This window comes from Balaenoptera ricei, chromosome 19, assembly GCF_028023285.1.
Source record: "Balaenoptera ricei isolate mBalRic1 chromosome 19, mBalRic1.hap2, whole genome shotgun sequence".
Taxonomy (NCBI): Eukaryota; Metazoa; Chordata; class Mammalia; order Artiodactyla; family Balaenopteridae; genus Balaenoptera; species Balaenoptera ricei.
In genome coordinates this window covers 2,124,247-2,151,872 of record NC_082657.1, presented here as the reverse complement: position 1 = coordinate 2,151,872, position 27,626 = coordinate 2,124,247, and the positions used below count along the sequence as shown (strand labels likewise).

The 27,626-nt window shown below is 51.0% G+C and overlaps 2 protein-coding genes across 2 annotated transcripts in view; both read right to left on the bottom strand.

The window, feature by feature from the left end:
- Window positions 1–27,626, bottom strand: part of ZIM2 (zinc finger imprinted 2) — a 129,286-nt gene that overhangs the window by 37,449 nt on the left and 64,211 nt on the right. The gene's annotated exons all lie outside the window — the stretch shown is intronic.
- On the bottom strand, window positions 724–11,398 carry LOC132352846 (uncharacterized). The gene is made up of 6 exons (XM_059903535.1): window positions 11,329–11,398; window positions 10,597–10,688; window positions 7,436–7,583; window positions 5,076–5,165; window positions 2,993–3,084; window positions 724–906 (listed from the first exon to the last, which is right to left on the bottom strand). Exons 1-6 carry the CDS (start codon window positions 11,396–11,398, stop codon window positions 724–726), a joined length of 675 nt encoding a protein of 224 aa, XP_059759518.1.

The window sequence follows — 27,626 nt, the reverse complement described above, 5'->3', positions numbered from 1 at the left end:
CTTATCTTGGAAAGATGGATAATAACAGAACCAGCCATATGGTTGTGAGAATTAAGTGGATCAAAATGTGTAAAGACATTAGCTCAGTGCCTACCACATGGTCAGTGCTCGAAGGTTCATCATTCTAAATATTTGTGTAAAAATGGAGGCGATCCTAGTCAATGGGAGAGAGATACAGAATTGAAGAATACATTTATTCACTCATGTATTCATCACAGCCTGGTGCCGGGGCTAAATTAACATAACAGACCTGGTCAGTGGTGGACACAATATCCATTCTCCTCTGCTGTAATAATAGAAGCTATTAGGTGAGCACAGGACTACACTTTCCAGCATCTCTTGCAGCTAGATGTGGTCATGTGACTATGTTCTGGCCAATGAGGTTTAAGGAAAAGTGATCTGGGCATCTTGTAGGAGTTGCCCTTTGAAGGACTAAAGTGTGTCTTCCCCTTCCCTCATCCTCCTCCCCTTCCCCTGAGCCACAATGTGGACGGGATGTGGGGGGTGAGCACTCTCCAGCCACGTGGCACAGAGCACCAAGGTCAAAGGACCTTGGCTGCCCAACTCGACCGGTGGGGTTTTACACACAGACCACAGCTATGAGAGAGACATCAAGTTCGGTTTATTTAAGCAGCTGTATTTGGGGATTTTACATCACAGTAGCCCAGCATGCATGATTCCAGGGTGCTGAGTCAACAGCAGGAAGCAGAGGGAGCTCAGGTATTAGGAAGCAGTGACAAAGCTGAGACAGCACAGGGGACATTCACACACCTTGATTTCACGAAATTCTAACACAGGCAGAGGCACAAAGGTGCAATTTGGGTCAGGTTTCGAAGGTTCAGGAGGAAACTGGGAATCAGAGTCAGAGTCATCCGGTTCCAAGTAATAGGTGAAGCAAACACTTGGCTGGAAGGACAGAGAACAGAGAAGAAAGAAGAGAACGTTAGTGTCACACTAGTGACATTTTGGGGTCAGATCATTCTTTCGGGGAAGGGGGGCATCCTGTACATTGCAGGATGTTAAGCATCTTCTCTGGCCTCTACCCACCAGGTGCCAGCAGCACCATCCCTTTAGCTGTGACAAAGAAAAATTTTCCAGACACTGAAGGTGTCCCATGGGGGATAAACTGCCTGTGGTTGAGAATAGCTGCTTCACCCCATACTTCTGTTCTTGTGGTTGGGGACAGGTAGGGAACTTCTACCGCCCATGGGCATGTGGCCCAGGTTGAGAGTTTTAGGGTTCTCATCTCCTAAGCTGATGATTGGTTCATTGGTGAGCACAGGACCCGAAATGAACCAATCAGAATGCTCTCTGTTTCTAGATTATTTGGTTCATCTACAGTGTCTCCCCACTGATATCTCATTAGTTAGTTGCATGGGGAAAACAAAAATCAGAAAGTATTCAGTGGAGAAAAGGGACAAGCATCTCAGCTGAGTGGATCAAAATTCGTATCACCAACGATGGCAGACAGACCTAGGGTGCATCTAGATGTGATGTCCTGAGAAGGACAGGGCATCACTTAGGTGATATTCCAGAGATCATAGCTTATCCTGAATGTCATTAGGGGGACAGAGTAAAAGACAAACAAGCAAAGAAATGAAACGAAACAGAACCAAAAAAGCAATCAACATTGTACGAGGTGTGACTTTGACCTTCAGACTCATCAGTGTCATAAGAGGCAAAGAAAGACGGAGGGGATTTTCCAGCTTAAAGAGGCTAAAGATACATTACTAAGCACTATACCTGTCCTTACACAGGACCTTGCGTAGGAGGAAAAAGAACACCAAGCAGACAGTATGTAGTAAATTAACAAACCTGGAATATGGACAGCAGATGTGACAAAAGTGTGTATCAGGGTTAAAAGCCCAGAGGTGAAAACATGCCAACAGTTGGATAAGAGAATATTCTATTTCTAAGGTGATACACAGGGGAGAAGAGTTTTATATATATATATTCCTATAGGAATATATATGAATATATATAATATGAGAAAACATGATAACAATCGGTGAATTTGGATGATCTTTGTACTGTTTTTTTTTTAAATCTTTGATTGTCATATTCTTTTCTAATAAGAAGATTTTTTAAAGAGTCCTCCCTGGCACTGCTGCAGGCTCTAATAGGAAAGGCGTTCTTGCGAGCATCCTGACCCTGTGCTTCCCCTGACCTCTCCCCGTGGCACCCCTGGTTCCCCATCAGGGCCGCTCCAAGCTCCGCTCCTGCCTGTTAAGAATCCCAGAGACAGAGCACATGCCTTATTGGCCAAGGTTGAGTCAACGTGCCCAGCCGGGAACCAATCATGGGGAACCTTGGCATTGCCGGCTCTGATTGGTCAGGGGCGTACCTGGAGCCGGTCTGAGGATGGGATCAAATCCATCCAAGATGCACAGAGACAGGCGGTCCCTCAAGAAAAATCAAGGGTGTTAGCAGAAGGAGGAGGAATGGTATCCAGGTGGACAAAGCCACAGCTGCCTGCCTCAGCAGGGACCGTTCCCTAATTCATTCCTCCATTTAATCAGCCCACCTGCGTACAGTGCCTACCGCTGGTCACATCTGTTCTATGCACAGGGATATGTCATTGAACAACAGAGCAGGTTCCTGCCCCCGCCCCCCCCCCCCCACAGAACTACTCTAGTAGGGAAGACAGATGATGAACACACAGATAGAAGGTATGCTCTCAGGTAGCAATAATTACTCTGAAAAAAATTCAGCAAGGCAGGGGGTTAGATCCAGATGGGGAGGAAGTGTCCAAGGGAGGCTTCATGGAGGAGGTGACATTGGAGCAGAGGCAGGGATTAGGAAAGAGAAGGAGGCAGGAAAGAGGGCAGCATCCTCAAGGAAAACCATCCCCCAGAGGATGGGGCCACATCCTTGGGGGAACAGGGGCACCCAGCCACCCAAGCGTCTCTGCTGGGCAGAGAGGCTGGCAGATGTGCCTGAGCTCTCAGAATCCAGGGGCTTCTGGTTGGAGGGAGGAAACAGGAAGGCTTACCATGGGACAGATCGGCAGGACTCTGAATGACAGTCTTCCCTTCATTCCAGTGGACTTCTTTCGTGGCTCATCAGGGTTCTCAGAAAGCAGGGCTGAGAGAGGAGGAAAGAGTCATGAGGCCATTTTGCCCTCTGAGGCTTGAGAAACTCAATAATAATAAGATCTTCATCATAAAATCATTGACAAGAACTAACATATGTTAAGTACTTGCTATGTGTCAGGCACTCTTTTACGTATTTTACACATCATAGCTTAATTGATTGTTCATAATAACTCTCTGAGATGGGTACTATATTAATCCAACATTAGAGAGGAAATGAAGGCACAGAGAGGTTAGGACACTTGCTGGAGGTTGCACAGCAGTGCCTGCAGACATGCATTAAATTGCATCCCGAAGGCCCACAGGGAACAGAGAGGGAATGTCAGTGAGTGAAGGGGCTGGGGTAAGACAACAGGGGGCTCTGGAGATGGTGGCAGCCTGGGGAGCCCGTGTCCAGGAGGAAGGGATAGCTGATATGCTGCTGCCTGTGGGGATGCCTCTCCAGAAAGTTGTCTAGTTTCCCCACAGAAGACAGATGTCTTGATTTAGAGTGAAATCTCCTGATATTTCAAAGCAACCAACAAATCCAGATATTTTCTTAGTAACTCCTACACTCCTGCTGGGGATGGAAATCCGCCTCTCTATGGAGGACCATTCAGTCAAAGTCACCAAATTACAAATGCACATCCTCCTCTGATGCAGCCATTCCCCCTTTTAGACATATTGTCCTGGATATACTCCCCTGTGTGCAATATGACCCAACTATAAGCTTATTTCTACTTGCATTTATTGTTTTCCTCAAAGACTGGGAATAACCCGAACGGCCACCTGCAGGAACCAGGTTAAATAAACTACAGTACAGGACAGATAGACCATGGAATGCCAGGCAGCTGGAACACAAACTTGTCATCTTGTGGGGAAGAGTCCCCAAGATGGACAGGGGACACAGGGCTTAAGGTCAAAGACCCCGAGGCCAGACGCTTCAAATCCCAGCATGAGCTAATCATTCATCCTTGTCACCCCTCAGATTTCCCATCTGCAAAATGGGGCAATCACTGTCCTTACCTCACAGAGTTGTGAAGCACGAGTGATTGGGTGCTTGGAAAGCATTGGGATGGTGACTGGAAGATACTAAGTGCCAGATCAGAATTAAATGAAACAAGACAAAATGGGAACTGGCAGTGGCGTATACAGTACACACAGTACATCAGACATAAGTACATAGTAACAGGTACATACACATCCTTGTCTGTATGCGTGAGCATAGAACATTCTGAAAGATTGGACAAGAAGCTGGAAAGTAGCCACCTCTCGTAAGGGAGTAGGTAGCTAAAAAAGTGGCCTGTATCTTGTTTTGTATGATGGTTACACACAGCTATAGATGTGATGAAATACAAGTAAAAACACACATGGATTGTGCCAATATCCATGGGCTAGTTTTGATGCTGTAGTATCATCATATAAAATAAAAATACTGGGGGAAATGGGATGAAGTGTCCATGGAACTTCTATGTACTATTATGGCAACTTCTTGTGAATATAAAATTATTGCAAAGTAAGATGTTTCAGAAAGGAAACGTGACAACAGACCCAGCATCCCTCACTCATGAGGCCAAGCCACCAGCAGGCTCCACAACCTACCCCACTCCTGCCCATCCCCTCAGCTAAATCCTTGGGTCAGGCCTCCATCATATCCCAAACAAATGACCTGGTAGTCCCTAGACCTGGCAACTGGATGCAGGGCCAGTCCAGGCAGGTGACCAGATCACAGAGAGGAGCCTAGATTGATTCCAGCTCCCAGGAGACCCAGGAGACACCCCTGCAGGCTCTGAGCAGGGGAGAGACAGGACCCACTGACATGAGGGGATGTCGGGGATGTTCCATCCTGGGTGCCCCTCAGGGCCCTCCCTTCCCAGGAAGAGCCAGTGGGAGATATTTGGGGTTGGGATCAGGCTTCAGGGTCAACCCTTCCTCATCAGCCGTGCCCTGCAGACCCTCCCCACTGCCACCTGCACACAGTTTTCCACTCCGTGTGTGTCTCACCTCCTTTCTCCGGCGGCTTGGTCTGCACCTCCTCCGTTTCCTGGCCCTCGATGGTGCTGAGAGGTAGCATCGTGACACCACAGCTGCTCCCTATGGACAGGAGACCAGAGCAGTCAGTGCCTGGGCTGGGGACCCAGATGGCCCGGGTGTGAACCCCAGCACTGCTCTCAGATGTTGGATGGACTCAGACAGCTCCATCCCCTCCCCAAGTCTCCAGGTCCCCAACATCCAAGGGGAGTGTTGGCAATGCCTGCCTCCTAGAGCTGCTTCCAAGGCCCAGTGTGTGATTTGGGGAGAGCGATTGCCATGGTGCTCCTTTAAGGAAAAGAAGAAATATTATGACACAGAGTGCTGGGAATCATAGGTGAAGGTCAGTCAACTGGGTATCAAAAGGGCCTCTGGAGTCTGGCATACAGCAGGCACTCAATAAGTGCACCTCATGGTCAGCATTCCCAGTGCTGTATTTCAGGGCTGTCCTAAGGCTACATTGCAGCTTGACCAAGTGGTTCAGACCAGGACCTCACTTCCCTGGCCTTGGGACCCATTCTGGTACAGGATGCTTAAGTGATTGCCTCTCAGGACTGCTGTGAAGACGAGGGGGCCGGTCCACAGACCCCTCACCACAGCCCCCGGGGAGCGGCCAGCACTGCTGCAACGGTGCCTAGCAGCAGGCTCAGCTGTGGGGTCCTGGGGCCCCGCCTGCACCCCAGCTTTACCCTGGGCGGGACTTGGGCCAGTGTGTCTGGAAGGGGTGGGCTGTGGGGGGTTCCAGGCTGCCAGTCACTAGTTAAGAGATTTCAAGGATTAGCTTTGCCAGATTTAACAAAACGACTTTACAACAAATACACAGCAAACTGAGATTTGAATTTCAGATACACAAATCATTTTTTAGTATAAGCATATCCGAACACTGCCTGGGGCATGTCTACATAAAAAGTCATTTTTTACTTAGTTTTCTAAATTATGTTTAAGTATAGGCAAGTCCCATGAAATATTTGGAACATACTTATACTAAAAGGTAATTCATTATTTGTCTTAAATTCAAATTGAAGTAAGCATCCTGTATTTTACCTGGCAAGCCCCGATTCAGGGGTTTTTTAACCTCGTGTGCTGTCAGCTTTCCCGTCCATGAAAATGAGGAAAATAAATGATTAAACATGAGGATTAAATATGATTAAATACACACACACACACTCAGGACACACTATCTGGTAACTTAGAGTCAAACCTCTTCTTCGAAGCCTTTTTAAGATGCTTAAGAACCATCACAGACTGTCACCCATAATCGTGCAAATATAAGGGGCATCATATAGTGGGACCAGCCGGCCAGGTACACACACACAGAAACGCACATTTTCAGATGAACACTGAGGAAACCAGGGCATAACGACACACCGACATCTGCAGACACATCCAGGGAAATCTGAGACCCTCACTACTCAAGCAGGCAGACCTGCTCGTCAGTACTGAACGCCCCATTCACAGGCAATCCTGCACATGCACACACACACACACACACACACACACACACACTCGGGAGACACAAAACTGCAGATGCACCAGCTGAAATTACACATCACCCTCCCACACAATTTCCCTCTGGCTGACAATCAGGGCCCAACCCCCCGAGGCTGCCCCTCAAAGATGCGCGCCCCAAACAGGTTTCCTGCCCCGACCCGCAGCACGCAGGCGCACAGAGGCGCTGGAGGCTCAAAAGCTGTTCTCCAAGCGCCCTTCTCATCTGCAAATCTTCTTATTCGTTCTTAGTGAACCCCCAAACCTTTCCGGAGGGGCTCCCCGCTCCTCCTCACCCCTAAAAGGCATGCTCTATGGACTCCCCCCAAAGTCATGTTCCTATGTTTTTATTCGGCCAGTGAGATAACCGAACCCCTGACACCTAACTGGCCTCTCAGGTGTGCAGACCAACCCCCATACCTCCCGCCTCCTCCATCCAACTACAAAGTCCCCCGTCCGCCCCTCCTGCCCCCTAAACCTCAGGACCAGGACCCGGGCGCCTCCCCCACCTGTCCTGGACGGAGTCCCCGCCACCCCTACTACTGACACCCCAGCCTCCTGTGTCCCCTCCACTCTTCCCTCCTCCCAGTGGCCAGAGAAATCCTCGGACCAGGAGTCGCCCCGCGGCTCACGAGGACCTGAGCGTCCCGACCGCCCTCAGGGGAGACGCGGGCTCCTCAAGGGGCCCCACCGCGCGCACCGTCGGGTCTCAGGGGCTCCTAGACAGCAGCTCCTGCGCCCCACTCCCCAGAATTCACCCGCGCGTCCTCCCTGGGCGCGCCGCTCTCCCCGCGGAGACCCCGCAGCGCCGTCCCGCCGCCCCCCGCCCCGCGCTGCGCCCCCGCCCCATGGCGCAGACCCTTCGGAGCTGCGGCCGCGGGACTGACCTCCGGACCCGGGTTCCGGCGGCGCCGCTGGGCAGGAGCGGGCGGGCTTGCTCAGTGCTTGTCCTTGGCGCCCGGGTAGCGCTGGCTCCGAAGATGTCCAGGGAATCTGTGGACAGACTCGGAGGAATGAACAGAGCTGAGTCGCTAAGCGTCACGCAAAGCACCCCCCGCCATCCCCGGCCCCAAACACAAGTCAGGTGGTTAAAACAGTCTCTGACACCAGCACAGGTATCTGAGTGTTGGCTGTAATTTTAGTTTTAGGGGGGACGGTCGGGGGCCTCATTCATTAGAGGAACCAATTTAGGAGGTCGCCATGGGCAGGTTTTGACAGAATGAGAATCAGTTATGCAGGTAATAAGGGTAAGTACTGTTTCTAAACGTCTTATTTGAATATGAGGAAATATATGCCGCACACACCTAGAAAGACATGTATGTAGCATGTACACTGGACCCAAACACGAAATATCTTTTATATACTGTATCACACTCACAGTAGTTCAAGAGTTTCCCTCCTTTTTCTAAACATTCTCACACTTTCACCCGTATTGATTTCAGCCTGGCATCTATTCAAAGCAAGATCAGTTACCTTTGTCGTCAAGGATGTCATGGCGAATAGTTTACCCTATCTGGACCATACAGGCTGTGTCACAGCTACTGGACTTTGCAGGAAAGCAGCCCAGACTCTACCTAAGGATGGACGTGGCTGTGCTAATGAGCCCTTATTCACACTACAGGCTGTGGGCTGCATGGCCAGAGTCTGCCCACTCCTGACCCAGAGAATTTTCTGTGCCAGCTCCTGCAGTAGAGGAAGCCAAGCTGCTCTCTGGCAAAAGGGCAGTTTGGGCAGAAATGTGAACAGATACACTTTGTTGTTTTTCTTTTAAAAAAGAAATACTTTATGAAGATATGGATCCTGAGAGTCGAAAGAGTGTAATATAAAAATAGCCATTGAGTCTTGATTATGTACAAAATTTGAAATAACAACCTTATAAAAGCTCTCATGAGCCTTGGGTTTCTCTCCTATACATTGGGGATCATATTAGTTCCTATTTCTTGGACTCTGGTGAAGGTTACACGAGATCATCTATATAAAGTGTTCAGCTCCATACCTGACAGGTGCAAAGTGCCCAGGAAATGTTAGCATTTATCCAACATTATCAGTAACCGACTGGTTAATCTGCCCCAGGCAGAGGGGGTTGTCCTGCGGGCAGGGCACTGGCCACCCTGAGACTCAAACTGCCCAGAGGACCGTGCATGGAGCCAAGAGTCTCCAAGAGCCATTGACAAGATGCTCCATCTGGCTGTGCTTCTTCAGTGTCTCACAGCACCAAGCCCACATCCTCACTTTCTGGGGGCTATGCTCTGTGATAATTCTGATAACTTAAGAGATCTAACCCAGTCCTGAGACAGACCCTTCTGTGACCATGGAAATATTCTGTATCTGCACTGTCCAGTGAGGTAGGCACTGGCCACATCTGGCCACTTAAACCTGCCCTGAGCGGCTGAGAAACCGTGTTTTGAATTTTTTTTAAGATTGATTCATTTACATTGAAGTAGCCTCATACAGTTAGTTAGTGATTACTGTGTTGCAGAGCAAGAAAATTATACCTGAATTCCTTCTCACATGCAAAACCTCATGTGCATCTAGATGTGATGTCCTGAGAAGGACAGGGCATCACTTAGGTGGTATTGAAGACATCATAGCTTACCCTGAATCTCATTAGGGGGAAAGGGTCAAAACAACAACAGAAACAACAAAGTAAAAAGCCATCAATATGGGGGCAGGGTGTGACTCTGGTCTTCAAAATCGTCAGTGTTATAAGAGGCAAAGAAGGGCTGAGGGGATTTTCCAGCTTAAAGAGACTAAAGACATTACTAAGAAACCTAGAGGAGACCTTTTGTTAAGAGGAAAAAGAACGTCAAAAAGACATTAGGTATTAAACTAACAAACCAGGAATATGGACATTAGATTAGATGAAAGTGCATGTAAGAGTTAAAAGCCCAAAGGTTACAGCAGTCTCACACTTACCAAAGAGAATATTCTATTTCTAAGGCCATGCATACTGAGGAATACATATGTATATTATATATAATGTATATTATATATATATGAGAAAACATGCAAATAGAAAAAGTGTTAACAACTGGTGAATTTGGATGATCTTTGTACTGCTTTGTAAAATCTGTGACTCTTAAATTTTTTTTCTAATAAGATTTCTAGAGAGTCCTCCCTGGGACTGCTGCAGGCTCTAATAGGAAAGGCGTTCTTGAGAGCATCCTGACCCTGTGCCTCCCCTGACCTCTCCCCGCGGCACCCCTGGTTCCCCATCAGGGCCGCTCCAAAAACTCCCCTCCCACCTGTTAAGAATCCCAGAGACAGAGCAGATGCCTCAGTGGCTAAGGTTGAGTCACCTGCCCAGCCTGGAACCAATCATAGGGAACCTTGGCATTGCTGCCTCTGATTGGTCAGGGGCATACCTGGAGCTGGTCTGAGGATGGGATCAGATCCATCCGAAGGGCATGGAGACAGGTGGTCCCCCAAGAAAAACCAAGGGTGTTAGTAGGAGAAGGAGGAATGGTATCCAGGTGGACAAAGCCACAGCTGCCTGCCTCAGCAGGGACCGTTCCCTAATTCATTCCTCCATTTAATCAGCTCATGTGTATACAGTGCTTACCGCTGGTTACATCTGTTCTACACACAGGGGTATGTCATTGAAGAACAGAGGAGTTTCCTGCCCCCAAGAACTACTCTAGTAGGGGAGACAGATGATGAACACACAGATACAGGTACGCTCTCAGGTAGCAATAATTACTCTGGAAAAACTTCAGCAAGGCAAGGGGGTTGGAGAGAAATGGAGAAAAAGCGAGCAAGGGAAGCTTCATGGAGGAGGTGACATTGGAGCAGAGGCAGGAAGTAGGAAAGAAAAGAAGGCAGGAAAGAGGGCAGCATCTTCAAGGAAAACTATCCCCCACAAGATGGGGCCACATCCGGGATGAAAGATGGACAAAGGGGCACCCAGCCACCCAAGGGTCTCTGCTGGGCAGAGATGGTGGTGGATGTACCTGACTTCTCAGAACCCAGGGGCCTCTGGCCAAAGGGAGGAAACAAGCAGACTTACCACAGGACAGAACGGCAGGACTCTGAATAACATTGTTCCCTTCATTCTGATGGGCTTCTTTGGTGGATCATCAGGGTTCTCTGAAAGCAGGGCTGAGGGAGGAGGAAAGAGGCATGAGGCCATCTTGCCCTCTGAGGCTTGAGAAACTCAATAATAATAAAATCTTCATCATGGAACCACTGACAAGAGCTAATATATGTGGAGTACTTGCTTTGTGCCAGGCATGCATTTAAGTATTTTACACGTATTATCTTTCTTGATTCTTCATAATAACTCTCTGAAATGGCTACTCTCATCATCCCACTTTAGAGATGAGGAAACCAAGGCACAGAGAGGTTAGGACACTTGCTGGAGGTTGCACAGCAGCACCTGCAGACATGCCTTAAATTGCATCCTGAAGACCCACAGGGAACAGACTGGGAATGTCAGTGAGTGAAGGGGCTGGGGGAAGACAACAGGGGTGTCCAGGCCACAGAAAGGAGCCTAAATTCATTCAGCTCTCAGGAGATCTCTGACGGGTCTGAGCAGGGCAGTGACAGGACCTACTGACATGAGGTGATGTCTCGGGGTTCCATCCTGGGAGCCCTTCAGGGCACTCCCTTCCCAGGAAGAGCCAGTGGGAGATACTTGGGGTTGGGATCAGTCTTCAGGGTCAATACTTCCCCATTAGCCTTACCCTGGAGACCCTCCCCACTCCCAACTGCCCAGTTTTCCACCCCATGTGTGTCTCACCTCCTTTCTCCGGCGGCTTGGTCTGCACCTCCTCCGTTTCCTGGCCCTCGATGGTGCTGAGAGGTAGCATCGTGACACCACAGCTGCTCCCTATGGACAGGAGACCAGAGCAGTCAGTGCCTGGGCTGGGGACCCAGATGGCCCGGGTGTGAACCCCAGCACTGCTCTCAGGTGTCGGATGGACTCAGACAGCTCTATCTCCTCCCCAAGTCTCCAGGCTCCCAACATCCAAGGGGAGTGTTGGCAATGCCTGCCTCCTAGAGTGGCTTCCAAGGCCCAGTGCGTGATTTGGGGAGAGCGAGTGCCATGGCACCTGGCAAGGGCAAGGGCAGGGGTCATGGGTCTGGGGTTTATGACCATTTAAACAATGAAGAAATATTACCTTTTTTAAAAAAACTTTTTATTTTATATTGGAGTATAGCTGATTAACAATGCGATAGTTTCAGGTGCACGGCAAAGGGACTCAGCCATACATATACATGTATCCATTCTCCCCCAAGCTCCCCTCCCATCCAGGCTGCCACACAACATTGAGCAGAGTTCCCTGTGCTATACAGTAGGTCTTTGTTGGTTATCCATTTTAAATATGGCAGTGTGTACATGTCAATTCCAAACCCACCAACTATCCCTTCCCCATTGGTAACCATAAGTTCGTTCTCTAAGTCTGTGAATCTGTTTCTGTTTTGTAGATAAGTAAAACTGAAGAAATATTATGCCACAAAAAGCTGGGACCCTGAAGGTGAATGTCAGTTAACTGAGTATCAAAAGGGCCTCTGGTGTCTGGCATACAGCAGACACTCAGTAGGTGCACCTCATGGCCATCATTCCTAGTGCGATATTTCAGCCCTGTCCTAAGGCTACAAGGCAGCTTGACCAAATGGTTCAGACCAGGACCTTGCTTCCCTGGCCTCAGGGGCCCCATTCTGGTACAAGATGCTTAAGTCTTAAGTCTTAAGACTGACTCTCAGGACTGCTGTGAAGACGAGGGGGCCGGTCCACAGACCCCTCACCACAGTCCCCGGGGAGGGGCCAGCACTGCTGCAACGGTGCCTAGCAGCAGGCTCAGCTGTGGGGTCCTGGGGCCCCGCCTGCACCCCAGCTTTACCCTGGGCAGGACTTGGGCCAGTGTGCCTGGAGGGTGCACTGAGGGGTTCCAGCCTGCCGGTCACTGGCCGAGAGATCTCAAGGATCAGATTTGCCAGATTTAATAGCAACAAGATTACAAGAAATACACAGAAAACTGAGATTTGAATTTGAGATAGACAAATCATTTTTTACCATAAGTATGTTCAAACACTGCATGGGTCATGTCTACATAAAAATCATTTTTTATTTATTTTGATAAACTATGTTTAAGTATAGGTAAGTCCCATGAAATATTCAGGACATACTTATACTAAAAGGTAATTCATTATTTATCTGAAATTCAAATTTAAGCAGGTGTCCTGTATTTTACCTGCAATCCCTGATTCAGGGGTTATTTAACCTCTTGTGCTGTCAGCTTTCCCCTCATGAAAATGAGGACTATAAATACTAAACCTGAGGATTAAATATGATTAAATACACAGCCACACTCAGAACACACTGTCTGGTAACTTAGATTCAAACCTCTCCCTCTAAGCCTTTTTAAAGAATAAGACCCATCACAGACTCTCACACATAATCGTGCAAATACAAGGTGCGTCAAAGGGCGGGAACACTCGGTCAGATAGACACACACACAATTGTAAGAGACACACATTTTCAGATGAACACTGTGGAAACCAGGGCATAATGACACAAACACATCTGCAGACACACTCCAGGGAAACTCAGAGACCCCCGCCTCCCCCGTGGGCAGGCGTGCTTGTCAGTACTGAATGCCCTCCTCACAGGCAGTCCTGGACATGCACACACACACACACACACACACACACACACTCGGGGCACACACAACTGCAGACGCAGAAGCTGAAAATACACGTCACCCTCTCCAACACAGTTTCCCTCTGGCTGACACCCAGGGCCCACCCCCAGTTTCACCCAGGGCCCACCCCCCCCGAGGCCGCCCCTCAAAGATGCGCGCCCCAAACAGGCTCCCTGCCCCCACCCGCAGCACGCAGGCGCACAGAAGCGCTGGCGGCTCAAAAGCTGTTTTCCAAAGGCCCTTCTCATCTGCAAACCTCTTATGCGTCTCAGCGAACCCCCCAACACAACCGGAGGGGCTCCCCCCGCTCCTCATCCCTCAAACTACCCTCTGGACCCCCTGCAGTCTCATTTTCCGATTCTCTACTTGGCCGGTTCGCTACCTGACCCCCCGATACCCGAGCGGCCTCTCCGGTGTGCAGAGCAAACCTGTTCCTCCCGCCTCCTCCATCCAACTACAAAGTCCCCCGTCCGCCCCTCCTGCCCCCTAAACCTCAGGACCAGGACCCGGGCGCCTCCCCCACCTGTCCTGGACGGAGTCCCCGCCACCCCTACTACTGACACCCCAGCCTCCTGTGTCCCCTCCACTCTTCCCTCCTCCCAGTGGCCAGAGAAATCCTCGGACCAGGAGTCGCCCCGCGGCTCACGAGGACCTGAGCGTCCCGACCGCCCTCAGGGGAGACGCGGGCTCCTCAAGGGGCCCCACCGCGCGCACCGTCGGGTCTCAGGGGCTCCTAGGCAGCAGCTCCTGCGCCCCACTCCCCAGAATTCACCCGCGCGTCCTCCCTGGGCGCGCCGTCCTCCCCGCGGAGACCCCGCAGCGCCGTCCCGCCGCCCCCCGCCCCGCGCTGCGCCCCCGCCCCATGGCGCAGACCCTTCGGAGCTGCGGCCGCGGGACTGACCTCCGGACCCGGGTTCCGGCGGCGCCGCTGGGCAGGAGCGGGCGGGCTTGCTCAGTGCTTGTCCTTGGCGCCCGCGCAGCGCTGGCTCCGGAGATGCCCGGGGACGCGGTGGACAAACTCGCGCGAATGAACAGGGCTGAGCTGCTCGGCGACACGCACACCCCCCAACCCCCGCCCGCGAACACAAGTCAGGTGGTTAAAACTGTCTCTGACACTAGCACAGGCGTCAGAGTGTTCGCTGCGATTCCGTTGTTAGTGGGGAGGGTCGGGGGCCTCTTCGCCTCGTTCGTTAGGGAAAGCAATTTAGGAGGTCGCCCTGGGCAGGTTTTCAGTGGTTGAGAATTACTTGTGCAGGTAATAAGAGTACGTAGTATTTCTAAACTTGTTCTTCGAATATGAGCAAACACACGCCACACACGGAGGAACACAGGTATGTAGCATGTGCCCTGGACTCAGACACAAAATATCTTTTACACTGTGCATCACAGTTGCAATAGTTCACGATTTTCCCTCCTTTTTCTAACCATTCTCACACCTTCACCCGTATTGATTTCAGTTTGGCATCTATTCGAAGCAAGGTCAGTCACCTTTCTTGTCAAGGATGTCATGGCAAATACTTTAGAATTCTGGGCCATCGGGTCTGTGTAGCAGCTACTCTGCTTTGCATGAAAGCAGCCCAGACGTTAGGTAAGGAATGGGTGTACTTGTGGCAACGAGCCCTTATTTACACAACAGGCTGTGGGCTGGATGACCAGAGTCTGCCCACCCCTGACCTAGAGAATTTTCTGTACCAGACCCTGGAGTAGATAAAGCCAAGCTGCTCTCTGGCAAAAGAGCAGTTTGGGCAGAAAACTGAACGGGCATGACTTTAAAGAAAAGAAATATTTTATGAAAATAATATTGAAAAAATATTGAATCCTGTGGATTGAAAGAGCATAGTATACAAATAGGCACATAGTCTTGAATTTGGTAGAAAATTTTAAATGATAATGCTTTGAAAAAGCTCATGAGAGCCTCGCTTTTATCTCCTATAAAATGAGGATCATATTAGTTCCTATTTCCTAGGACTCTGGTGAAGAGTAAGTGAGATCATCTATGTAAAGTGCTCAGCTCCATACCTGACAGGTGGAAAGTGCCCAGGAAATGTTAGCATTTATCTACATTATCAGTAACCGACTGGTTAATCTGCCCCAGGCAGAGGGGTTGTCCTGCGGGCAGGGCACTGGCCACCCTGAGACTCAAACTGCCCAGAGGACCGTGCATGGAGCCAAGAGTCTCCAAGAGCCATTGATAAGATGTTCCATCTGGCTGTGCTTCTTCAGTCTCTCACAGCACCAAGCCCACATCCTCACCTCCTGGGGGATACACTTTGTGATAATTCTGATAGCCTACGAGATCTAAAGCAGTCCTAAGACAGACCCTTCTGTGCCCATGGAAATGTTCTGTATCTGCAGTATCCAGTATGGTAGCCCCTGGCCACATGTGGCCACTGAAACTTGCCTGGAGCAGCTGAGAAACTCTGTTCTGAATTTTATTTATGTTTGACTCCTTTATGTTGAAGTAGCCATATGAAGTTCATGGTTACTTTGCTGGGGGCAAGAAAATTAAACTGAATTCCTTCTCAAATGCAGTTTCCCATAGTATCGCTATTGACATTTGGGGCCAGAACATTCCTTGTGCAGGGGGTGTGCCTGTGCATTGGAGGAGGTGTAGAGGATCCTTGGCCCCTGCCCATTAGAGCCTAGTAGCACCACCAAGTTGGACCAACCATAATATCCCTACATTGTGGAGAAGGTTCAGGAGGGGCAGTGGAGTATCACCCCAAATGAGAACGTCTGGTCTACCAGAAAACTTCTGAGCAGAACTGAAGGAAATCTCCACTCACATAGGTTCCCTCATTTTACCTGCACTGGGGGATTTTGCGTGCATTCCAGCTAAAGGCCCTTTCACACTGGAAGAGTTTACAGTCTTTTCCAACATGAATTTTCTGGTGGGGCGTCAGGGAGGAGACCTGCCCGAAGGACCCCACCTTTGGTGCATGCACACGGCTTCCCTGCAGTGTGGAATTTCCCGTGATTATTAACAGTTGGGCCTTCGGTGAAAGCTTTCCCACACTCAGGACACCTGTAGGCTTTCTATCTGGGAAGCATGCTCTGATGTCTCTGAACACTTGACTTACACAGGAAGTCTTTCCTCATCCCTCACACTGATAACATATCCTCCCAGAGACTTTTCTGACTCTTGAGAAGGGCCACCTGGCAGGTGGAGGCTCTCCCACATTCCTGGCTTCCCTCCCAGGTGCCTGGCTGGTGAATCCTCTTGTGTTCTGACAGGTGAGAGTCGACGCATGTTGCGGATATGATCACAATCCTGCCTTGTGTTAGGTTGCAAACATGGCCCCAGTTTTCCACCCTCCCCCATGTTCATACCCTTAGTCCTAAGTGTGCAGTGCCCTCTTCTTCTGAATCTGTGTACTTGGCCATGGAACTTGCTTTGGCCAAAGGAATGCTGGTAAAATGTGATTTAACCAGAAGCTTGAAAAGTGCTTATGAAACTGGCATTTGTTTCTCTCTTGTGTCTTTACCCCTGCCATGAGGATGAACATGACCAAGCAAGCCTGCTGGAGGATGAAAGATACTTGGAGTAGGGCCAGGTCTCCCCAGTGCCCCAAGAGAAGCCAGCCTAGGTGAGCTGAAGACCAGCGTCCACCAGGCATCTGGAGGAGCCCAGAAACCTCAGCAGAGCCACCTCCACGACCCCTTGTGGCTGTTGCTCCTGAAGTTTGCCAACTAAAGGATGTTGCCCACCATTCTGTACCACCTACAGTTCACCCTGAAAGGAAGTCAGGGTTAAGACCCGGGTGAGGCACTCTATGCTCTGGGGAAAGTGGCAGAAATGGCCCTCAGATAATTAGGTATTTTCAGAAAAAAAATTACTATGAACCAAGATTCTTGCATCTTCCCATACTTAGAGAAGCACTAAAATCATTGACTGAGACATCTGTTCTTCATGACCAACAGGAACCTTGTGCTGAGGTGTGTGCTTGACTGCAAGGACCCCTTCTCCAAAATCACACAGAAACTGACCTCCTACCTACCGTTTGGAGCAGTTCCTCAGAGCTCCCTGAGAGGCTCTCTCCTGGGCTATAGTCCTTAGTAAGTCCCCAAATACTGAAACTCACAGCTCTCACATTGTGCATTTTTACTTCAATCGACAATTTCTGTGGATTTTGTTGTTGTTGTAGTTAAGTGGCATTACTGTGTCTAAAGATAAGTGTTACATGCATATTCCAAGTATTTACGCAATATCTGAAGAGGTAAGTGAATGGATGCTATGAATCTTGGAAGGTATGAATGTTGGAAGATGCTCTTCCACTCACAGTTGTGTGACCATCTGGGAAAGTCCCAGTGTCCACATGTGTGAGGTTATTACCATGATGGTTAAGGGCATAGACTCTGGAGCCAGCCTGTCTGGGTTTGAATCTTGGCTTGGCTACTTATGATCTGTGTGACCTGAAGCAAATGACATGAACTCTCTGTGCCTCTGTTCTCTTATCTTGGAAAGATGGATAATAACAGAACCAGCCATATGGCTGTGAAAATTAAGTGGACCAAAATGTGTAAAGACACTAGCTCAGTGCTTACCACATGGTCAGTGCTCAAGAAATGTTCATCATTCTAAATATTTGTGTAAAAATGGAGGAGATCCTAGTCAATGGGAGAGAGATACAGAATTGAAGAATACATGTATTCACTCATGTACTCATTACAGCCTGATTCTGGGGCTAAATTAACATAACAGACCTGGTCAGTGGGGACACAATAGCCATTCCCCTTTGCTATAATACTAGAAGCTATTAGGTGAGCACAGGATTGCCCAGCTAAGGACTGCACTTCCCAGCATCTCTTGCAGCTAGATGTGGTCATGTGACTATGCTCTGGCCAATGAGGTTTGAGGAAAAGTGATCTGGGCATCTTGTAGGAGTTGCCCTTTGAAGGACTAAAGTGTGTCTTCCCCTTCCCTCTCCCCTTCCCCCTTCCCCTGAGCCAGAATGTGGCCTGGGTGTGGGGGGGTGAGCCTTCTCCAGCCAGGTGGCACAGAGCACCAAAGTCAAAGGACCCTGGCTGCCCAAATCCACCAGTTTGTAACACTTCCCCCTGGAAGTTTACACACGATCACCAACAGAGAGAAATCAACTTTGGCATATTTAAGCAGCTGTATTTTGGAGTTTTACACCAGAGTAGCCCAGGAAGTGTGTTTTGGGAGCACGGGGTCTAGGGCGGGAAGCAGAGGGACCTCAGGTATTAGGAAAGGTAGAGAATGCTGAGGCAGCACAGGGGACATTCCCACGCCTGGATCTCCTGATACTTTGCACGAGGCTTCGAAGGGGAGGTGCACTTTGAGCCAGGTTTCGAAGTTTCAGGAGAAGATTGGGATTCAAAGTCAGAGTCATTCGATTCCATGTAAAAGGTGAAGCAAACACTTGGCTGGAAGGACAGAGAACAGAGACGAAGGAAGAGAATGTTAGTGCCTAGGTAGTGTCCAGTCACCTTTAGTTTGGGGGCTGAGCACGTGCACTCAGGGGCAGCCCACCTGGGGTTGAATTCCTACTTGGCCACGTACAGCCGGGGATCCTGGGGCAAGCGACCTGACCTTCCCTGGACTCAGTTTACATTTCTGTATAATGGAATATAAATAACTGCTCTCTCATAGGGGAGTGTGAGGTATGAACAAGGTAATCCTAGAAAAGGATCTTTAAATTTAACAATGTTTGCCACTTACTGAGAGCTGGAAACCCGTTAGCTGTGACAACGTTTGCTTTGCTGCTTTCTTAAAACCATCTGCTTTGCTAAAAAAATTAAACACTTCCTTTCAATATAAAGCATCTCCCACGGTGCTGGCAGTATGTAGCTGCAGTAATTTCTGAGAGGACTATTATTTCTACCCAGTGGTTATTGAGTATTTACTCTGCTGCATGAATGACATGTCAGGTCCCATTTAATCCTCATGAGGTGGCTTTTGTTCTTATTTCTCCATCCTACAGATGAGGTAACGGAGGTGGGGAGGGACCAGTAAGTTTTCTCACTCTTTATGATCAGACATAGAGGTGGGGGATATGAGGCAGTCAGGATTAGAAGTGAGTATATAACCTCCTCAGGGGACAGAAATCTCCCATCATTTATGTGACAGATACTTATATCCCAGGCACTGTTGTACGCACAGCACAAATGTGAACTCACTTAATCCTCGTAGTAACCCTGTGAGGGGGGTGTTCCTACTGCCCTATTTCACAGATGAGGAAACCGAGGCTCAGAGAAGTTCAGGAACTGGTCCCGGGTCCCACAGCTGGTAGTGGCTGAGGCCTGATTTGAACCCAGCACTGAGACTCTGGAGTCTGGGCTCTCAGCTTCACCAGGCTGGCATTCCCAGCTGGGAGGCTTCGGGTGCACAGGAAGGCTTTCCCTCCACTCAGTGTCCTCACCTGTGCAGAATCGTCCTTTCCCCTATTTCCGGGTTACCTACCCTCCATACTAGTGACGCTATGGGTCCAGATCCTTCTTGCAGGGGTCGGGGGGGGGGGACGTCCTGGACATTGCAGGATGTTGAGCAGTATCCCTGGTCTCTACCCACTAGATGCCATCAGCATCACCCCTTCAAATTGTGACAAACAAAAATGTTTCCAGACACTGAAGGTGTCCCCTGGGGAACACATTGCCTCTGGTTGAGAATCACTGCTGCATCCCATACTTCTGTTCTCGGGGTTGGCGAAAGGTAGGGACCTTCTACCCCTCACACTCCCATGGGCATGTGACCCAGGCTGGGGCAATTGGGGTCCTGCATCTCCTCAGCTGATGCTTGGTTCAGTGGTGAGCACAGGACCCGAAAGGACCAATCAGAATGGTCTCTTCTTCTAGGTTATTTGATTCATCTACAAGTGTCTCTCCAATGATTTCTTATTAGTTAGTTACCTGGAGAAATAAGAAAATCAGAAATTATTCAGTGGAGAAATGGGACAAGCATCTTGGCTGAATGGATCAAAATTCATATCACCAGTGATGGCAGACAGACCTAGGGTGCATCTAGATGTGATGTCATGAGAATGATGCGGCATCACTTAGGTGGTATTCCAGAGATCATAGCTACCCTGAATCTCATTCATGGGGAAATGGTAAAAAATAAACCCAATAAACCATGAATATGGAGCTGGGTGTGACTCTGGACTTCAAAATCTTCAGTGTCATAAGAGGCAAAGAAAGGCTGAGGAGATTTTCTAGCTTAAAGAGTAGTAAAGATACATTACTAAGCACAATACCTGGCCCTAGACCAGACCTTGTGTAGGAGGAAGAAGAACACCAAGCAGACAGCATGTAGCAAATTATCAAAACTGGAATATGCACAGGGATAAGATGAAAGTGTGTATCAGGGTTGAATGCGCGAAAATAGAAAATAGAAAAAGTGCTAAAAATTGGTGAATTTGGATGATCTTTGTACTGCTTTGCAAAATCTGTGACTCTTACATTCTTTTCTAATAACATTTCTAGAGAGTCCTCCCTGGGACTGCTGCAGGCACTAATAGGAAACGTGTTCTTGCAAGCATCCTGACCCTGTGCCTCCCCTGACCTCTCCCCGGGGCCCCCCTGGTTCCCCATCAGGGCCGCTCCAAGCTCCGCTCCTGCCTGATAAGAATCCCAGAGACAGAGCAGCTGCCTCATTGGCTAAGGTTGAGTCACGTGGCCTGCCCGGAACCCATCACGGGGAACCTTGGCATTGCTGGCTCTGATTGGTCAGGGGCATACCTGGAGCTGGTCTGAGGATGGGATCAGATCCATCCGAAGGGCATGGAGACAGGTGGTCCCCCAAGAAAAACCAAGGGTGTTAGTAGGAGAAGGAGGAATGGTATCCAGGTGGACAAAGCCACAGCTGCCTATGCAGGAGGGACCCTTACGTAATTCATTCCCTCACTTAATCAGCCCATGTGTATACAGTGCCTAAGGCTGGTTACATCTGTTCTAGGCAGGGGGATATGCCACTGAACAACAGAGGAGGTTCCTGCCCCCAAGAACCACTTTAGTAGGGAACACAGATGATGAACACACAGATACAGGTACGCTCTCAGGTAGCAATAATAATGCTGAAGAAATTGAGCAAAGCAAGGGGTTAGAGAGAAATGAGGCAAAAGTGAGCAAGGGAGGCTTCATGGAGGAGGTGACATTGGAGCAGAGGCAGGAATTAGGAAAGAAAAGAAGGCAGGAAAGAGGGCAGCATCTCCAAGAAAACCATCCCCCAGAGCTGGGGCTACATCCTCAAGGGTACAAGGGGCACCGAGCCATCCAAGGGTCTCTGCTGGGCAGAGAGGGTGGCAGATGTGCCTGAGCTCAGACCCAAGGGCCTCTGGTCAAAGGGAGGAAACAAGCAGGCTTACCATGGGACAGATCGGCACCCGTCTGGCTGACACTCTTGCATTCTTTCTGGGGGGCTTCCTTGGCGCCTCACCAGGGTTCTCAGAAGGCAGGGCTGAGGGAGGAGGAAAGACTCATGAGGCCATCTTGCCCTCTGTGGCTTGAGAAATGCAGTAATAATAAGATCTTCGTCGTGAAACCATTGACAAGAGCTAATAAGTGTGGCGTACTCGCTATGTGTGAAGCATGCTTTTAAGTATTTTACACGGATTATCTTATTTGGTTCTTCATAATAAGTCTCTGAGATGGGTACTATATTAATCCAACATTAGAGAGGAAACGAAGGCACAGAGAGGTTAGGACACTTGCTGGAGGTTGCACAGCAGTGCCTGCAGACATGCATTAAATTGCATCCCGAAGGCCCACAGGGAACAGAGAGGGCATGTCAGTGAGTGAAGGGGCTGGGGTAAGACAACAGGGGGCTCTGGAGATAGTGGCACCCTGGGGAGCCCGTGTCCAGGAGGAAGGGACAGCTGATATACAGCTGCCTGTGGGGATGCCTCTGCAGGAAATAGTCAGGTATTTTCTGTCTCCTGTATGATTGTTACAGGCCACTACACATGTGAAAAAATACATGGAAAAATACACTTGGATTGTACCAATATCCATGGGCTAGTTTTGATGTTGTACTATCATCATGTAAGATAGAACTACTGGGGGTAGTTCAGGGCCCTCCCTCCCCAAGAGGAGCCAGTGGGAGATATTTGGGGTTGGGATCAGTCTTCAGGGTCAACCCTTCCTCATCAGCCGTGCCCTGGAGGCCCTCCCCACTGCCACCTGCACACAGTTTTCCACCCCATGTGTGTCTCACCTCCTTTCTCCGGCGGCTTGGTCTGCACCTCTTCCGTTTCCTGGCCCTCGATGGTGCTGAGAGGTAGCATCGTGACACCACAGCTGCTCCCTATGGACAGGAGACCAGAGCAGTCAGTGCCTGGGCTGGGGACCCAGATGGCCCGGGTGTGAACCCCAGCACTGCTCTCAGGTGTCGGATGGACTCAGGCAGCTCCATCCCCTCCCCAAGTCTCCAGGTCCCCAACATCCAAGGGGAGTGTTGGCAATGCCTCCCTCCTAGAGTGGCTTCCAAGGCCCAGTGTGTGATTTGGGGAGAGCATTTGGCATGGCACCTGGCAAGGGCAAGGGCAGGGATCATGGTTGTGGGGTTTATGCCCCTTTAAGAATAGAAAAATTATGACACGAAGTGCTGGGACCCTGGAGGTGAATGTCAGTTAACTGAGTATCAAAAGGGCCTCTGGAGTCTGGCATACAGCAAGCACTAAATAAGTGTGCTCATGGCCAGCATTCCCAGTGCTGTATTTCAGCCCGGTCCTAAGGCTACACTGCAGCTTGACCAAATGGTTCAGACCAGGACCTCTCTTCCCTGTCCTCGGGGGCCTCTTCTGGTACAGGATGCTTAAGTGATTGCCCCTCAGGACTGCTGTGAAGACGAGGGGGCCGGTCCACAGACCCCTCACCACAGCCCCCGGGGAGCGGCCAGCACTGCTGCAACGGTGCCTAGCAGCAGGCTCAGCTGTGGGGTCCTGGGGCCCCGCCTGCACCCCAGCTTTACCCTGGGCGGGACTTGGGCCAGTGTGTCTGGAGGGTGCACTGAGGGGTTCCAGCCTGCCGGTCACTAGCCGAGAGATCTCAAGGATCAAGCTCGCCAGATTTAACAACAACAAGATTACAAGAAATACACAGCAAACTGAGATTTGAATTTCAGATACACAAATCGTTTTTTAGTATAAGTAGCTCCCAAACACTGCATGGGACGTGTCTACATAAAAAATCACCCTTTATTTATTTTGCCAAGTTATGTTTAAGTATAGGCAAGAAATATCTGGGACATAGTTACACTGAAAGGTAATTCTTTGTCTGAAATTCAAATTTAAGTATGCGCTCTGTATTTTACCTAACAAGCCCCGATTCAGCGGGTATTTAACCTCTTGTGCTGTCAGGTTTCCCCTCCGTAAAAATAAGGACAATGAATGATTAAACATGAGGGTTGAATATGATTAAGCACATGTCAGGTATTGAGAACACAGCCTGACACAGAGTCAGGCAGTTTATGTGTTGGATCCAACTCTCTTGTTATTGGTGGGGGGGCGGGCGGTTAGGAGGCCTCTTCCTCCACCTCCTCTGCCGCCCCCACCTTCCCTGCCTCACTGTCCCTGCTGCCAGGACCTTCCAACCTGGCCTCTGACCTCTGATCTCCCGCAGCGCCCCTCCCCCACCCGTGCAGGCCCTGGTTCTGGGCCAGGTCTTCCAGGGAAGACAGAACCTCATGGAAGAAGATCCCCATGTCACAGAGCTTCATGCTTCAGAGCAGCTGAGGCACAAGGGCCTGGCTGCCCGTTCAAGTGTGGCTGGGGAGTTAGGGCTGGCCCGGCAGGACCATCAGACACACGATGACCCCCCCCAGGAACTTCGTGATCCCCCATCAGGGACTCACAAGCACACTCCAACACCCCGTGATGTTCTTTGAAAACCTCTGAGACACCCTTTGAGCCCACAGACCTATTTGTAAAAATTGAGACCCACCAGTAGATACACACATACACACACACATGCTTGGGACACACACAACGGCAGATGCACAACCTGAAAATACAAGTCACCCTCTCCAACACAATTCCCCTCTGGCTGACACCCTGGGCCCACGCTACTCTCACGCAGATGCCCCTCTAAGCCACCAGGACGCTCCCAGCCCACACCTGCAGCCAGACATGAGCCCCCAGAATCACTGGAAGCTCAAAAACCCTTCTGCAATCACCTTATTCATCAACGAATCATCATATGTGTCCTCAGTGGACCCCCAAACGCCTCCACAATGCTCCCTGCCCCAAGTTGTCCCCAAAACTCCCCTCTGGATTCCCCCCAGATAATTTTCCTATGTTCTCTTCGGCCAATTCTGTACCTGGCCCCCCTGACCCCCCCGACTTTTCCAGTGTCCTTACAGCACCCCCCCCCATACCTCCCACCTCCTCCAACCAACTGCGAAGTCCCCCGTCCGCCCCTCCTGCCTCCTAACACCTCAGGACCAGGACCCGGGCGCCTCCTCCACCTGTCCTGGACGGAGTCCCCGCCACCCCTACTACTGACACCCCAGCCTCCTCTGTCCCCTCCAGCTAGTGGCCAGAGAAATCATAGGACCCTGACTTCCCCCGAGGCTCAAAGGGGGTGAGGACTCGGGTTGCCCTCAGGGGAGACGCCGGTTCCTGAAGGGGCCCCACCGTGGGCACCATCGGGCCTCAGGGGCTCCTAGAAAGCAGCTCCTGCGCCCCATTTCCCTGAACGCACCCGCACATCCTGGCCTGGTGCCCCGCCCTCCCCGCGGAGACCCCGCAGCGCCATCTCGCCGCCCACCGCCACCGCACCCCGCCCCTCGCTGCGCCCCCACCCTGATGGGGCCGACCCTTCAGAGCTGCGGCCGTGGGACTGACCTCCGGACCCGGGTCTATCTGCGCCCCTTGGCAGGAGCGGGAGGGCTTGCTCAGTGCTTGTCCTTGGCGCCCGAGCAGGGCTGGCTCCGGAGATGCCCGGGGAATCTGTGGACAAACTCACGTGAATGAACGGGGCCGAGTTGCTCAGCGACACGCACAAACCCCCCACCCCCGCCCCCGAACACAAGTCAGGTGGTTAAAACAGTCTCCGACACCAGCACAGGCGTCAGAGTGTTGGCTGCAATTGTATTTTTAGGGGGGAGGGTCAGGGGGCCTCTTCCTCCACGAAGGCCCCCCAGCCTGCCAGCATCACTATCCTTGTTACTGAGGGGTTCCTGCTGGGCCTCAGAATCCGTCCCCTCCCCCAGCGCTCCTCCCCCACTGCCCAGCCCAGGCCTTCCTAGGAAAGGCACAGAGGCTCATGCTTCAGAGGCACTGGGGCCTGGGGACCCCTTGGGGGTGTTTGGGGGACACGGTGGGTCCTGCAGGATCATCAGGTACACAATGAATCCCTCCCACGAGGTGACCTCCTGCCCAGGACTCACACTCCTACTTACTCACAGTGGGATACTTTCAGAATCTCAGAGACACCACTTTGGCCTCAGTGTCCTGCTTGTACAATCTAAGACCCACTTGTAGATCCTCAAATACACGCAAATGGGCAGTAACACATCCTGAGGTTCAGTAACACTCAGGCATGTGCACGCACACACACACACACACACACACACAAATGTGCAGATACACACAGCTTCAAATACTGGGCACACCAGGCACACACACACGGCAGGACACACACATCTGCACACTTAAAACTCAAAGGGCACCCTATGGGATATTCATACCACCTCTGCCTGACACCCCAGGGTCCACCCTCAGTCTCACCTGGGGACCCATCCTCCAGAGGCCTCCCCCTCTCAGATGCCCCCTATCACTCCGCTTTGGACGCCCCCCAGCTCCTACTCATAATGGCTCACATTAAACCTCAGAATCACTCCTTCAGCCTTGTAAGCTTGAAAACATTGAGACCTACCAGCAGATCAGACAAATATGCAGAAATCCATCCGAAAGCTCAGCAACACCCAGTCGTGCACACACACAGACACACACACACACACACACACTGCAGACACACACCCACACTGCAGTCACAGACATTCCTAGAAAATCAGAGACACCCCCTCAGCTTGCAGGCCTTTTAGAAACAATACGACCCACTGTGCACAGATCCACACACACAAACGTGCAGATTCAGATTCACAGAGCTCGAGACAGCAGACACCCCAGGCAGACATAGACATACAGACACACAGACACACACACACACACACACACACACACACACACTAACTTGTGGAAACACATATTTTCAAACAAATACTTTGGAAAGCAGGGCATAAAGACACAAACACATCTGCAGACACATCTGAAAACTCAAAATCACCCTCCAGACACATGATCCCCTCTGGCTGACACCCAGGACCGAGCCTAGGTCTCACCCAGGGCCCATACCCCAGAGGCTGCCCCTCCAAGATGCACGCCCCCGGCAAGCTCCCGGCCACCACCCTCAGGCAGGCACGGGCGCGCAAAATCGCTGGAGGCTCGAAAACCCTTTTCCAAGCGCCCCTCTCACAAGCTTCCTCTGGCTCCCCCAAAAGCCTCCGGAGGGGCTTCACGACCCTCCCCACTCCCCAAATGCCCTCTGGACTCCCCCCACCCAAGTCATTTTCCTACGTTCTATTCGGTCAATTCGGTAACTAGCCCCCGATCCCCAACTGATCTCTCCAGTGTCCCACCCCCATACCTGCCGCCTCCTCCATCAAACTACGAAGTCCCCAGATCTGACCCTCCTACCTCCTAAAATCTCGGGACCGGGACCCCGTTCCTCCTCCACCTGACCTGGAAGGAGACCCAGCCATCCCCTGACCCGGACAGCCCAGTCTTCCTCGGTCCCCTCCAGTCTTCTCTCCTCTCAGTGGCCCGAGAAATCCTCGGACCAGGAGTCGCCCCGAGGCTCAGAAGGGAGTGAGGACTCTGGCCGCCCTCAGGGGAGACGCGGGCTCCTCAAGGGGCTCCACAGCGCGCACACCATCCGGTCTCAGGGGCTCCTAGGCAGCAGCTCCTGCGCCCCATTGCCCAGAACGCACCCGCGCATCCTGGCTGGGCGCCCCCGCCCTCCCCGCGGAGACCCCGCAGCGCCGTCCCGCCGCCCGCCGCCCCCCGCCCCCTACTGCGCACTCGCACTGATGGCGCAGACCCTTCAGGGCTGCGGCGGCGGGACTGCCCTCCCCTCCCGGGTTGTGACTTGGCGCGGGCTTCCCGGGGGGCAGGGGCGGGGCGGGCTAGCTCAGTGCTGGTCCCTGGCATCCTGCAGGGGGTCCAGAAAACGTGCCCGGGGACGCGCAAGACAAAAGCGCGAAAGGAGCCGCTCACGACCACCGCCCCTCTCCTGTCCACATAGATACTCAGGTCGAGTGACTGAAACAGTGCCTGAAACAAAGTATAATGTTGTCAGGGTTTAAGGACTGGAAATCCCCGTCCTGCACCTCCTCTCTGACCCAAGCTTCCCTCCATCACTGTCTCTGTTGCTG

Excerpts from the sequence above, each read along its gene's own strand:
- LOC132352846 (XM_059903535.1), bottom strand. The coding sequence starts at position 11,398 with ATGCTACCTCTCAGCACCATCGAGGGCCAGGAAACGGAGGAGGTGCAG. Across the intron at positions 10,689-11,328 it reads CAAGCCGCCGGAGAAAGGAG|CCCTGCTTTCAGAGAACCCT; the intron begins GTGAGACACACA and ends CTCCTCCCTCAG. Across the intron at positions 3,085-5,075 it reads CAAGCCGCCGGAGAAAGGAG|CCCTGCTTTCTGAGAACCCT; the intron begins GTGAGACACACA and ends CTCCTCTCTCAG.